At 36.4% G+C, this 14,989-nt stretch overlaps 1 protein-coding gene across 1 annotated transcript; it reads left to right on the top strand.

The window, feature by feature from the left end:
• The first annotated feature begins 2,486 nt into the window (after positions 1-2,486).
• LOC131866007 (uncharacterized) lies at positions 2,487-4,101 on the top strand. The gene is made up of 3 exons (XM_059215419.1): positions 2,487-2,739; positions 2,938-3,285; positions 3,488-4,101. Exons 1-3 carry the CDS (start codon positions 2,487-2,489, stop codon positions 4,099-4,101), a joined length of 1,215 nt encoding a protein of 404 aa, XP_059071402.1.
• Positions 4,102-14,989: the final 10,888 nt, after the last annotated feature.

Genomic DNA, 14,989 nt, shown 5'->3' with positions numbered 1-14,989 from the left:
ATCACTTTTTAGAGTTGTTATATATAGTTTGGTAGGGACCCTAAGTAGTTTATTTTTTGTATTGTTAAGTTACATTTTTGAGTTAGCTATATAGTAATTTAACTCTCGATGATGTTTTTTGTTTGTTATTATATTATCTTTAATTCAAAAAAAGACTTTCATATGTTAACCAGTGGCAAGGAAGACTTAGAAGAAGTTTATCTTGCTAATGAACAATTAGCCAAATTCCTTTTAGGAGCAACTAAAGCCACCTCCAAAGTTCCTTCGCATAGTAATACATTTAGAGAAGAGAAATATATTTCTTGAGTTTTGAGATCAATGATCCCTAATTTGCCTTTGGTCTTGGGCAAGGTATAACGTAATTCGAGGGTAAAGTGAAATATGATGGAGAAATTGATTATAGTCCTAATTTACAATCCAAATTTACTTGGATATTGCTTGCCAAGCCTTCCATGTAGTAACAAATGACAAAGATACCTTAGAAGAAGCTTATCCTACTAATAGACACTAAGCAATTTCTTTTTAGGAGGAACTCAAGCCACCTTGTGTCTAACCAATATTTTCCAAGGTTCCTCCATGTAGTAATCCATTTAGAGATAAAAACAAATTTACAATTTTTTGAGCAATGATCCTTAATTTGCCTTTGGTCTTAGGCTATCTATATAAGGTAGCCACAAGGTGTCTCTAAAATTGAAGTGTCTTTTCATTTAGACCACAAAAAATTTCTAATCAACTTAATATTCTCCTCATAGCGATGTTTGAATGACATAAAACAAGAGGATAAATAGAAACAAGTTAATAGAAATATTGTAGTACCCATGCATTCTATACCAACAAAGGAGAGAAACTTACTATCCTAATGCATGAATTTAGATTTACAATGATTTATAAACAATATCCACATATCACACAAAGAAAACCTCATACCAAAAGATCTCAAAAGATCAACTAACCACCCCATTTTCAATAAAAATCTTTATTTAAAATAAAATTATTAAAAAAATAATTTTACAATATCAAGTACTTCCTTGTTTTCAACAGAAATCTCTTGATCTCGCTGAGGTATGGGGCAAGAAAGATGATTGCGATCCTCCTCCCTCAGCTACCTTTGCTTTGGTTGCTTGAGGAATTTTTTTGATGAATAGCTTTGTTTTTTGACTCTGGCTTCTGGCTGTGTGACTCTCGCGGGGTGATCTTGTATCCCTCGACCTTTTTTTGTAAATATATACTTTAATATTTTTAATTAATAAAAAATACCTATTCATCAAAAATAAAATTAAAATTTCAAATATATTCCAAAATTCACGATAGTGATTGAGAGTATCTTAAATATAGCGATTGTTGTTCATTCTCCTGATATCTTTTGTGTTCAGGAAACTAAGCTTCAGGTAGACCTCATGCTTCAACTTGCCCCTCGTATTTGGTTTTCTGGCCAATGTCAAGGTATTGGGTCTAGGGGAACCTCTAGGGGTCTGGCTCTTTTCTAGGATCCTCGTAAGGTTGCTCCTTGTTGGTGGATTTCAAGCCAGTCTGCTATCTATGTGGTGGCTTCGATTTTGGAATCTGGTGAGACTATTTTGGTTAGTAATGTTTATGCTCCGATTGACATCCGTGGTAAAATCCAGCTTTGGGCTCATATCAGATATGTTAGGTCTTGTGCTCCCTTTCTGCCTTGGATCTTAGCTAGTGATTTCAATGCTGTGTTGAGTATGCAGGAGAAACAGGGAGGGCTGCCTAGGCTTGGTCCTGCTTCAGATCTATTCTGGACTAATGTGGACTCTCTGGCTCTGGTGGATGTAAAACCCTCTAATGGAATATTCACTTGGAATAATAGAAGGAGTGGGCCTGAAGCGATCTTGATCATTTCCTTGTCTCTTTCTCTTGGGTTAGAGGCAGCTTGGTCATTTGCTTTGAGATTCTTGAGTGGTGTGGCTCTGATCATTGGCTTATTAAGCTTTTGATTTCAACTTTCCCAAATCCTAAGAATCCTCCTTTCAAATTCTAGCTAATGTGGCCACGTGATCCATCTTTGGGTGATCTTGTTGCTTAGTGGTGGCGGGATGGCGCCCTTGCGTATGGATCAACTATGTATTTTTTGGTTAAGAAGCTGCAATATGTTAAGTATCATCTTAAGAGATGGAATAGGTCGTGTTTTGATAATTTTCGGGCCAAAAAAAGAGAAGTGCAGGACGCCTTGCTGTTATTACCCGCCAGATTCAGGATTTGGGATTCTCGGAGGCTCTTGGGCATGCTGAGGCCCAGGCTCTGAAATTGGTGGAGGAGTGGGAGCTTCATGAAATTTTTTTCTAGAAACAAGGCTAGGATTGATTGGCTTCAAGAGGGTAATAGGAATATGGATTTTTTCCATCATTCGGTGCAAGCTTGTCAGAATATAGTGTTTTATTTCTTCTCTGGTTAACTCTGAGGGTCTTTCAATCTCTTCGCAACAAGTTTTGTCTAGAGAGGCTCGTCAGTTCTACTCTAATATGTTCACTGAGGATTCACTGCTTGCTGAGGCCGATGAGAATAGGGTCCTTGCTTGCATCCCCTCTTTAATTTCCAATGAGTTGAATGCTTCTCTGATTCACCCAGTGACTTTGTCAGAGGTGGAGGAGGTGGTGTTTGGGATGAACAAGGGGAAAGCTCCTGGCCCTAATGGTTTCCCAGTTGAGTTTTTCCAGGAGTTTTGGGATACCATGAAGTTGGATTTGTTGGAGGTGGTTCAAGACTCTCTTCATTGTAAGTAGATGCTTCGTGCCCTGAATGCTACTTTTCTGGTTCTCATTCCTAAGAAGGAAGGTGCTAATAGACTTGATCTCTTTAGACCTATTGCGCTCTATAATGTGGTATAAAAGATTATTACGAAGTTGATTGTAGAGAGGCTTAAATATTATTTGCTTGTGATAATTTCTGAGGAGCAAAGCGGCTTTGTGGCAGGTCACCAAATTCTGGATGGGGTGGTAGTTGCGTCTGAAGTCATTCATTCCATGACAACCTCTCAGGACAGGTCTATGTTTATCAAGTTGGACATGACAAAAGCTTATGACAGAGTTAAATGGAGTTTTCTTCAGAAGATTCTGTTGGCCTTTGGTTTTTCCTCTGACTGGGTGAGTTGGATATTGAGCTGCGTGACCTCTTCCTCCTTTTCGGTTATTGTGAATGGGGAACCTTCAGATCTTTTTGGGGCTACTAGGGGCCTTTGTCAGGGGGACCCGCTCTCTCCTTATTTGTTTATTATTCTGGCGGAGGGGTTGGGTCGACTTCTTAATTCTCGAGTTTCACAAGGTTTGATTCATGGGTGGCAGTGGGGGAGGGGATTGCCTATGCTTTCTCATCTCCAATTTGTGGATGACACCTCTTTTTATGGGACTGGCTCGTATTAGGGAGGCTGAATCCTTCAGGCAAGCTTTGGACATCTATCTAGCGGCTTCGGGCCAGAAAATCAATGAATAGAAGTCTTCTATATTCTTCTTTAATACTCCTCAAGCTATCCAGCGGCGGATTGCAGCTATTCTGCGGTTTCAAATTGAGTCTCTTCCCTTTGTCTACTTGGGTATTCCTCTTGTTGTTGGTCATCAGCCCAGGTTCTCCTGGAAGCAACTGCTTGATAAGCTTAAGCGGAAGGTTACTTATTGGATTCATCATTGGTTGTCTACTGCTGCTAGAGTGACTCTTCTCAAATCTGTTATCCAGGCCCTTCCCATCTACAGGTGCTTTGTTCAAGCAGCTCCTATGTATTTCCTTAAGGAATTTGATTCTCTTTCACGTCAATTTCTTTGGAGCGGTAATGTGTTGTCTTCAAAATGGAGTCTTGTTAAGTGGGATTCTGTGTGTAGACCAAAGCAGGAGGGTGGTCTTGGTTTACGCTCTTCTATTTTGAATGGGAAAGCTCTTGCTGCCAAGCTTTACTGGCGATGGTGTACCAGTCAACATCAGTTATGGGCTCGTATTCTTAACCATAAATATCTTCAGGGTGTTGCCTCTTTTGAGGTTCCTCGTTATCCTCTGGAAGGGAGTGGTTCTATGATTTGGCATACTTTGAAAGTGGGAGCACAGTTGATTAAGTGTGCGCTTTTTTGGATCTGTCATTCGTGGTCATAGGCTCTTTTTTGGTTAGACTCTTGGGATGGTCACCCTCCTATTCTCTCTTCTTTTCCTCACCTCCAGCCCTTTTGTGATATTTTTCTTGCGAGTGGCTGGGATATTGTGGAGCATTATAAGGTGGCGCAACATGGTGGTTTGGCTGTTAGTTTTCGCTAGAAGCAACCTTCTGAGTGGCCACCTGGAGGGTCTGAGGGGGATAGGCGGGAGTTTTCCCAACTTTTGGCTTCCCTTGCTTGTAATTCTTTGAGGGAACTTGATATCTTGGCTTGGGATGGTTCAGATTTGTCTAGAAAATACTCTGTGGTAGTTGGTTATAAGCAGTTAGGCAGACAGTTGTTTGGGGACATTGAGGTCCCTTGGTGGAAGCATGTCTGGCATAAGTTGTCATGGCCCAAGTGCAACTTCTTTATGTGGTTAGTGGCTCAAAACCGATGTCTTACTTGGGATAATTTATGTAAGCATGGGTTCCATGGCTCCTCCATGTGTGTTTTGTGTCATAGTTGTGAAAAGAGTGTCTCCCATCTCTTCTTCCATTGTTCCTATGCTAGGGAGATTTGGCATTTCTGGTGGGGGGTGTGGAATATGGCCTACTGGCATGCTTCCTCTTTGGTGGAGTTTGGGGAACGGTGGGGCAGGGCCCTTGTTTCTACTCCCTTTCTTCAGGACGCTTGGGCTCTTGGGCCTTCCTTTATTATCTGGAGCCTGTGGTTGGAGAGGAATAGGTGGATTTTTCAGGATTCGTTGTTGATGGCCCCTCACCTATGGTGAAAAAGTCTACACTCTTTAGGGGAAACTATTGCGGCTAAGTGTGATATGACTATTCTAGTGGACCCTCGTGATGCTGGTTGTTGTAATCGTCTTCATCTCCCTCCTCCACAACGGCAGCTCATGCGCAACAGATGTAGGCATTCTACCCCAGAAGGTGAATAGAGAGGGAAGATGGACCCCTCCTCCTCTTGGGGTCCTAAAAATCAACTCGGATGGCTCTTCTCGTGATAATCTAGGTCATGCTGGCATTGGGGGTGTGGGTCGGGATAGCTCTGGAGATGTTCAGTTTATCTTCTCTGTGTATAAGGGTCTTCATACAAATAATCTTATGGAGGCTCATGCCATTTTATTGGCTGTGGAGCAGGGCAGTCAATTAGGATGGTGAAGGATTATATGTGAGTTTGATTCCTAGGTTGTGGTGAACTTATTGAACATGCGGTATTTGGATGATGTGAGCTGGCAGCTGGCTTTGATTGTTGAACAAATTCTCACTCTTTGTGCTTCTCTGGAGTATATTACTTTCATTCATATTCCTCGGGAATGAAATGGTGTTGCTGATTGCTTGACAAAATGGGCTTTTGATCATATTCATGATTGGAATTCAGCAGATCGGGGTCAACTACCCCTAGATTTGTCTCATCATTTGAATCACTTGATTGATCTTGATAGGGCCATTTAAGACCCTTACTTTGTAACGTTTCCTTGTTTTAATAAAAATTTTACCCCTTGATGTTGAGAGTATCCTAAATATCCTAAATACCATTATATAACAATTTCATCAAAATCACGAGAGTTACATCCAATAAGCCTCTTAATCAATACATGGTGTGTCCAAATCAATTATAGATCTCAAATAAGATAATCCTCCATCCACCAATGCAATTTAGCAGTGCTTTCCTTATTAGCTGACATTATATAATTGCCTGGTCCTTGAGACTGCCATTAAAACCATGGGCTACAGAGGGTGGTTCTTCTTGCTACTGGTTTTATAAGTGATGGTGCAAGGCAGCCATTGAGATAAACACTGGGTGCAAATCTTTATTAAAGTAGGTCTTAATTGGGCTGACACAGCAGAAACTTTTTTGGCTGCCAGACAAGAAACTTTTCTAAAAGTTTGGAGCCCATAAACACCAATGGGGTTGCCGGAAAAGAAATAAATGTTTTAATAGCTTTAATGGGCTGTTGGAAAAGAGATTTTTTTATAGCTTGATGGGGCGGTCGACAGATTTGATCTGTTCTAAACCTTTCAAAAACGACAGATGAAGAATTGGAACACCACCATTGCATTAAGATTTCTTCATATAAATCATGAAACGTCGACAGATAAGTTTACTACATTAAATTCAGATCTAGTGACAGAAAAGTTTGTGTACTAAATGCTCAGTGACAGATGAGCTTCTGTACTAAATTTGTTGTTAAAATATACAAAATGGTGATTCTGACAGCCGAGTGTCTATTAAAACTATTCACACGTGAAAATAGTATATGTTAGATATCAATGACAGAGAGTATTGCAGATTTGATTTGTTGCAGCTTTTTTGTCATGGGTTTCATATTATATTTTTAGATACCTCACCTTCAGAAAGGCAATTAAATCATTGCACAATTTTACTTTTTTCAAAACACTCAGTTTATTTAAAATCAGAATATGCAGTATTTCCATGTATGTCAATTCTTAAAAAGGAGAATCCTAAGTCAATAAATTGGAGCAATCAGTTTTTAAACAATGTTTTTTTAATGATAGATCATGGAATTAGATTTTCTTTTTATTGAAAACAATGCAAGAATGAAAATAGTTACATAAGAGGGCAGCGAAGAGGCTGCCATCAATATCAAAACAGCTGTCCATTAAAACCAGTATACAAACCTCTTTACATAACTATAACCAGCAACAGGGCATCATACATATAAGGTTTTACATTCAAAATTTAATATATCGTTGCAATTCAGTAGAACAAAACAAGTCTTCTTTGTAAGGCCTGAGAATATGAAGTTTGATTTTGTCCAATAACAATCTCTCTCTCTTTCTATCTCCCTATCTCTACCTCTATCTCATTATCTCTCTCTCTTATTCACTTCATCTCTCCCACTCTCTCTATATCTCTCTATATCTCCATCTATCCAAATCACTCCTCTCCCTCTCTATCTATTATCTTTCTCCTCCCTCCCCTCCCTCTCTATCTCTTTCTTTCCATATCTTTCTCCACCTCTATCTCCTTACATCTCCCCCTCGCTCACTTTCCCTCTCTCTCCATATATTGGGTCATCCTTCCCTCTTTCCCCCTATTCTTTATCTCCATCCTCAACATATCTCTCCCCACCTCTCTCTCTCTCTCTCTCTCTCACACACACACACACACACACTATATATATATATATGCCGAAGAGGTCTAGAAGGTCAATTAGGAAAAAAAATGGTCTATTAATTGCATACATTTGTGCAATACATGAGTTCAATAATGATGTTGTTTATGCAAAAAAAAGTAGTTCAATGACCTTTCACATGATTAGTGAAGTATTTTGCTTTGTGCTCCCATACTTGATGCATTGGAGATGTCATCTCACAACATGTGAATGTCAATTATAGAGAGGAAGAGGAAGAGGAATAGATAGATATAAATGGTGAGATAGATAGAGAGGCATACAAACATGTAGAGAAATAGAGATAGCCAAATAGAGATTGAGGGAAATAGAGAGAGATAGAGAGGGGCAAAGAGAAAGAGATATCTAAAGTTACCGACACACAAATCTAAAGGCCACAAATTAGTGGAGTTGAAATAGGACTGTATTTATCTTGGCGATCTTGATTCCCAACTTCTTAACTTTGTAGTGCTTTCAAGGTGTTTCATAGCCTCGTTGCACTTGATAGGATGGTTACCAATGTGTTCTTTGGGTTCTACCTTGAACTATGCTTGCTACTATCTCTAAATGGACTACATAATTGATTTGAGACTAGAGTTTTTCTAGTTGTATCAATTCTACAAGTTGTTGTGGCACAACCTCTAGTTATTTTTCTTGGTTCTCTTATCCTTCTACTAGCTGCTTTAACCAACCCTACATTGTCTCAATAATAAACATTGATGAGATATTGGTAATTATTTTTGGTAAGATAATTATAAATTTCTTGTTCCCCAAATGTTTAAGTTATTTTTTATCTTGACTTGCCTTCATTGTCAAATCCTCTTAAATTACTTGGCATTCCCATAAATTAGATTTTCTCCCACATTTGAAATTTTTACATGCATGCATCCTTACGTTTGTGAGTGTAGAAATGACTCTTAACATCCCATCTTAGTATATGCTATTAGTATAAGCGCTAGGAGTGTCATTTGATACTCTTTTATATCCAAGACACCTCTTGGTCCTATATTCATCTTATAATATATGATATGTTAATGATATCAGATTTTTACAGTTCATAATTTTGAGTTATTTCTTGATGACCGTGTATTAGTTTCTGAATAAGTTTTGAAGTCTCTGTAATCTATCATCAAGCCTTCCCCATTTTTTTAATAGACGTGTTGTTAGAATCTTTGAAGTGTTGTTGCCTCATGTTTTCTTGGGTTCAATTTGCACTTGCAGGATTGCCATCTATAATTACTAGGGCAAGAGCACTAGTTACTGGTCATATTCCAATAATGTTCACTCCTTGGACACCCAAACCCCCAATTATACAAAAAACAAATAACTAAAAGTCCATTAATCAATTTCACATGTATCAATAGCCGCTCATTTTTAGCATTTTTGGACTATAATTGGCCCATTTGTGCACCTTTATTGGTACCCATAGTGCACAATTACAATATAAGTATTGGCAATTTTAAGTGCATAGTTATTGGCGCATCTTTAACTACAGCATGCATCCTTACTATCCGCGAGTCAAAACAATAGCTATAAGCAATTAAATCGCATGCGAAGCCAACAAAAAAAACATCAATATCCGATATCTGATATACTGTTCAAAATTTACAGATGTGACGATAACGATAACAACTACCGATATGTTTCTATCAAATTTACTAAATTTTGTCTTGAATGTCTTGCCCTTTATCAATACGGATATGTGAAACATTAGAGGATCCTGAGTGCATCTTTCATGGACCCCAATGGCCTAAAGCGAAATTTTTGGGATGAGAGACCAAAAATCTGAAGCTACAGTGTTGCTTCCTTTACTACTCTTACCATGATTGAAGGGCACTGTAAATTGAATAAACTCATCATAAAAGTTCCGACCATCAAATTTTAGTTTGATTTGAGTTTGGGACCTCTTGTTCCCTTCAGACTTACAATTTGTTTATGAGGTCTCATTTGAACAGTTGGCAGAGTCAGCAACAAACAGTAGACACATTCTCTGGCTTTACATCAATTATCTGTCAATGATAGTGAGCCCATTTCCCTACAAATCTTTCTATTGTTATGGTTATCATAAAAGTCACATTTCACACTGAACTAGAACTAGATTAAGAAGGTAAGGGTGACTTTCAAATACCTCTTGAGCTGGATATGGTGTCAAATGAGCTTGGTATGCGTTATGAATGTCCATAAATTACGCCTTAAAAATTTCATCAAAGTCTCCTGCCGTAAATCCTCATGCCATTGAATATATGACACTCATGCCATTGAATATATGACAATAACTTCATGTGTATTCAAGCAAAGCCAACACTTATATTACCACCTATCCATATTAACAAACCTAGGTATTGCCAATCAACATGCCAATCCATTCAAATACAGATGAAGGGATTATAATGTATTGTTGATCATATTAATTAATGATAATGAGTTTTAAAAGATATGTTCTTCAAAAAAAAAATTATATTTAATTTTTTTTTTTGTGTATGTCTATTGATTTTTTAGTTTGGATTTTTCTCTTAATCATATTATTAATTGTAATCATTGAATTCACTTTGACAATCAAATGCTTAGTAGACTCGAACTTAACCATCCTTAACCATGCAATGAGAGCTTTTCATTCCGCCTCAATATTTGTATAAACACTTAGAAAGAGAGAACCACAATAAAGTAGCATCCTAATTAATTGTGTTTAATAAAACTTGTACCTCTTATTGGACTTGGGTTACCTCAAGCTATTGTATCAAAATTTGATATTATACATCCTTCTAAAGAGTTGACCAAAAGATGTTGCTTTGGACACTAGCAATCCTCAAGTTTGAACTTCTAGATTTAGAATCCCTTAACCCTTGAAAGAGTCTCCTATAATACATTAATGTTTTTGACCTCTTGTTTCATCAAAGGATCTCAAATTTCTATGTATGATATTGAGTTATTTATAATTTTTCCTCATCTTCTCTCCTGCAAGCATGTCCAAGGAATAAAAACTTATCAAACTTGAAGTTATCTGAAATTTGTTACAAGAAATTTGTTAGAAGACTCAATATCCTTTTTTTTTTTTTCTTTTTTCGAATAGATAAAACTTTGAAAATGAATAAATATTGAAAACACAAGTCTAGTAAAATATGGGCGTGTCTTGTTTTAATAAATTATGTTTATTTTAAATTGAACATTAAATCTTGTTGATTTCACCCTTAAAAATAGTGTTGTTTTGAATGCATAAGATGCACATATACATAATAAACACACCAAATAATTTATATGTTAAAAAAAAAACATTTATAATATGTTGTTCTCTTAATCCAAAATATTTTTTCTTCTTATGTTAGTTTTTTTGGGTCAAATAAAGTGATATAATTTTGGACATTTTAGAAGACTTCTCATTTCAATTAGTTGGTAATATGTACACGAGAAGAAAATCAAGATGATGAGGATAGCCTCAACCACCTCAAGATTGATGCATAATTGATGCATCATGCAACATGTATCAATGAGAGCTCACATTTGAGAACTCTTGTGGTGGTAGCATATTTGTTATGATAGGGTATGCATTTCGCTCAGTTCTTGTGAATTGTTTCCAATGTCAGCTTGAATTGTATAATGATTTCCATATCCAAGGAGAATTTCATTGGAGTATGAGTGTGCAATCAAATTACTTTGTTTTACTATTAGTATTTTATTAACAATTTTATCCAAGGTTTATAAGAATTAGGGTAGTGTTTGCATACATATAGCTTATAAGTTTGTTAAATGTTGCTTACCTTGCATGTAAGTTGAACACTTTTTGTGCATGTAGAAAGGATAAGTTCAGAGTTCATCTTTAGTTTTTTTTTTTTTTAAATTATCAAACACTACACTTGTTAATGAAACCTTATATATAAGAGGAAAATGCATTCTATCTTTATGGGTTTAAACTCGGTAATGAAGATATATTCTTGTTTTTTCTTGTCTGATGGACACAAGCATTAACTATCCCAAGAAAACTTTTCACTTGTCATATCAAAATCTCCTCGAATGAGTTGTCTGTATGCATTTGTCATGCTATGTTTATTGAACCAAATCATATGCACATCTCATGGTCCACATGATAATGGGGACTCTTCTAGCATTATTCCCGCTTTTCAGAGAAGTAGTGATCTTTTTGAGTGGAATTTAGAAATTAGAGATACGATGATTAAGGATCAAGAAGGTATTAAGGACCTCTTCCTTGGATCCTATAACAACTTGTTTCGATCAGAGGGGGACAACTCTAGCTACCCAAAGGCTAGAAACATATGCAAACATATGATTTCTAAGAAGATTTTCATTGAGGATAGTAGTAGCCTGAGCAAATACATTACTATGAAAGAAATTAAGAAGACCACTAATATCCATAACAATAATAAATCACTAGGTGTTAATGGATTACCAGTTGAGTTCTATAAATAGAATAGGGATTGGATCTGTGAAGACCTTATGCAAATATACAAGGAAGCTATTGATAAGGGCTCTCTAAGACCCCATATCAACAAAGGAGCAATAAACCTGCTTCCTAAAGAAGGTGACAAGACACTTACAAATAATTGACATCGTATCACACTATTGAATGTGTCTTAATATATTTTGCAAAAAAAATTGCATAAAGATTGGTGGACATCTTTCCCAAGTTTATAACCAACACCTAGATTGGATTCATTAAAGGAAGACACATTCTAGAAAATCTCCCCACAAGCTAGAAATCCATGAGTTGGGATAAGTTAACTAACAAAAATGATGCCACGTTTCTACTAGACTTTGAAAAAGCTTATGAGAGGGTGGAATGTGCCTACTTTCTCATGGCTCTTGAACCATAAATGGGTTCCCTCTCAAATTTTGTCATTATGTGAAAACCATTTTGAATTATGCAATGACATAAATTGATATATATGGTATCTATTTAACCCTTTCAATCTTGAAAGTTCTGATTGGCAAGGATGCTTGCTTGCCTTAGCCTTATTTGTTATTGCTTCAAATGCTCTTTACTAGATCTCCTTAGGGATTCTTCCTTTTCTCCTAAATTAAAGGTATTACTCTCCCAAATAAGGAGGGTCTCATTAACATTCAATTAACTGATGATACAACTCTATATTTTTATAACTTTTAGAAGATAATATGGAGTTACTCATGGAGAAACTTAATTTGCTATGTAATATTTATGATGTTAAATGATCAATTGCTAAATCAATTTTGTCAGGTTGGAATGACTAATTTATGTCACTATCTGGTAGACCGCAACTGTGTCAAAAGATCTTATCATCTTATAGTATATACTACTCCCTGTGGTTGTCTATCAACTTGTTGGTTCCCAAAACCATAGATTGGAAAACACAAAGACTTACCAAATCCTCAAGCAGTCCAAACAACCTTGGCCAACGAACAGGGATGGTCAAAAACCAAATCCCTCTGCACTTTAGGCTCCACTGAACCTAGGTGGGTGTGCCTCTTCCTCTCAAGCACAAAAGAGGTTATTTATAGTGGATTTAAACCTTTTAGCAAGTTTACACAACTGGCAAATTATTGTTCTGCAACTATGCTTTATTACGTGCTTTAACTGAATACTTTGAAAAAAAATGATTGTGAATGTATATTGAAAATGAGATTGCTTTCAGGATTTAAATGAAATCTGCATAGATCAGTTCATATAAGATTTGGGAAGAACGTTTCTCTACCAAGGACCTTGAATGCATACAAATCAAAACCTTAAAAGATCAATAACAAACCAGTGCCTCTATCCAAGGATATATATGACACTATGGATAAAATATCTTATCAAATCAAGAGACAATTTCTCATCAACTATAAAGGTTCAGTACGCATTACACAAACAATAAGAACTCAATATTTCACTTAATGCAACAACATGTGATTCACATCATAGAAAATATATAAACAAATTTATCAAGAGGACAAAGATAATCATCAACACAAAAGCGTACACAATATTTGGAAAAAGAAACAACGAACCTTGTATATTAATCTTCAAGAAATAATTGCATACATAAGCTGCACTTGTAGATACTCCATTACAAATTGCTTGCACAAAATGATACTTCTTCTTCCTATAGACTTCTCTAATACAAAATGATATTCAATCCTTACAGCAGTCTCTTGTTCTTCAGTTATGCTCCTGCAAAACGATTTACTAACATCTGACTGTAATAATCTTGATTCAGAATTTACAATTGCGTATTGTCAATTTGAATAAGTTATATTTAGATTTTACTTTAGAAAAACTATCGAATAATCTCATATGAATCCTAAACTTGAAACGTAGATCCTCAGATATACATTAAATACAGAGGAACAATTAATTTGATCTGATAGTGTTGAGATGAAAAAAAAATTATGGTTTGAAAAGATATACCTGGCTTGATTTCGAAATTTGTGAAACATATACATACCTCGAGCTGACCTCTTGATGGATGCATCAGACCTGGTCTCTAAAAGTTAGAATTGAACGAACCTACTTGATTATAGATGTTACACATGATTGAACATAGAAATATGCTTTTTGGCATGAATTTGGAACTCTAAAATTTGAAAATTTTAGGGTTCCAACACAACTACAAATAAAATGACATCCAAAACAAGATCAAGAAGTTCCTTCAATGGTCTTGGATGGTAAAGGCAAACATAAATAACACTAAGTTAAATGGGATTGGTGCTGCCTTAATAAAATATTGGGAGGGATGGGCTTAAAAGATCTAAAGATTCTAGGATTAGCCCTAACTACCAAATGGATTATTAAAGTGTTGGATGGAGATGAACCTTGGAAAATCCTAATTTGAAACAACATTAAGATGGTTGTCCCAAAAAATGCAAATTCCTGAAGGTTCCTTCCTTTTTGTGGTATATTAGTATGTTCTTTCCCTGTGACCCCTACAAGATCCTTGGTCTTCAAGCGTATTTGGAAAGTTTGGGAGCTTACAATCAAATCCAATATCATCGATAAAGACATCATTTATTATAATAACTTGATTCAGTCTCGAATTGATGAATACTAAGAGGGGGGCAGGGTGAATTAGTATGCCAAAAATTACTACACTAAAACACTTACACAGTCTAAAGATAAATCGGTAACGCAGTCTGATAGTCAAACCGGTTACCACACATGCAAACCAAAATGCAAATAAAGCATTCACCCACAAAAGCAATACAACCATAACACAAGATATTTGACGTGGAAACCCAACTGGGAAAAACCACGGTGAGATGGAACTCACAAGTCACTATCTGTAGAATAGAAACTAGACCAGTTAAGGTCTTACAATGTTCTTCACTAGAACAGATCCTGTTAGGAATCTCAATCTCTGTTAGGAGATAAGTCTGATTAAAGAATACCTTGTTAGAGGATTTTCGATTCACATGTGTGAACCACCTTGTTAGAGGATTTTCCAAAGGCTTTGAGGCCTACCTGGTTAAGGGCTACAGACTTGTCAAAGATGTGAGTAATCAACAAGTGTTTGATCTATCTAATAGCACAAACTGCTTGGTTAGATCTAGTATTGCTCACAGCTAATGCATTCTAGCATTACTTCAGTCTTCTCTCTCTCTCTCTCTCTCACAGTTACAACTTGATCTTCTCAGATAAGATCGTTCTCACAACAACTCAACTTCCACCTCAAACCCTAGCTCAACATTAACCCTTTTAGCAACAACTTAAAACCCTAGACATGATGTCATTTTTAAAGGAATCTGATTTCATGTTGGTCCAATAGGACTACATTACAATTTCCTAGGTTCA

This window comes from Cryptomeria japonica, chromosome 2 (assembly GCF_030272615.1).
Source record: "Cryptomeria japonica chromosome 2, Sugi_1.0, whole genome shotgun sequence".
Taxonomy (NCBI): domain Eukaryota; kingdom Viridiplantae; phylum Streptophyta; class Pinopsida; order Cupressales; family Cupressaceae; genus Cryptomeria; species Cryptomeria japonica.
This window is presented reverse-complemented; position numbering and strand designations above follow the sequence as displayed.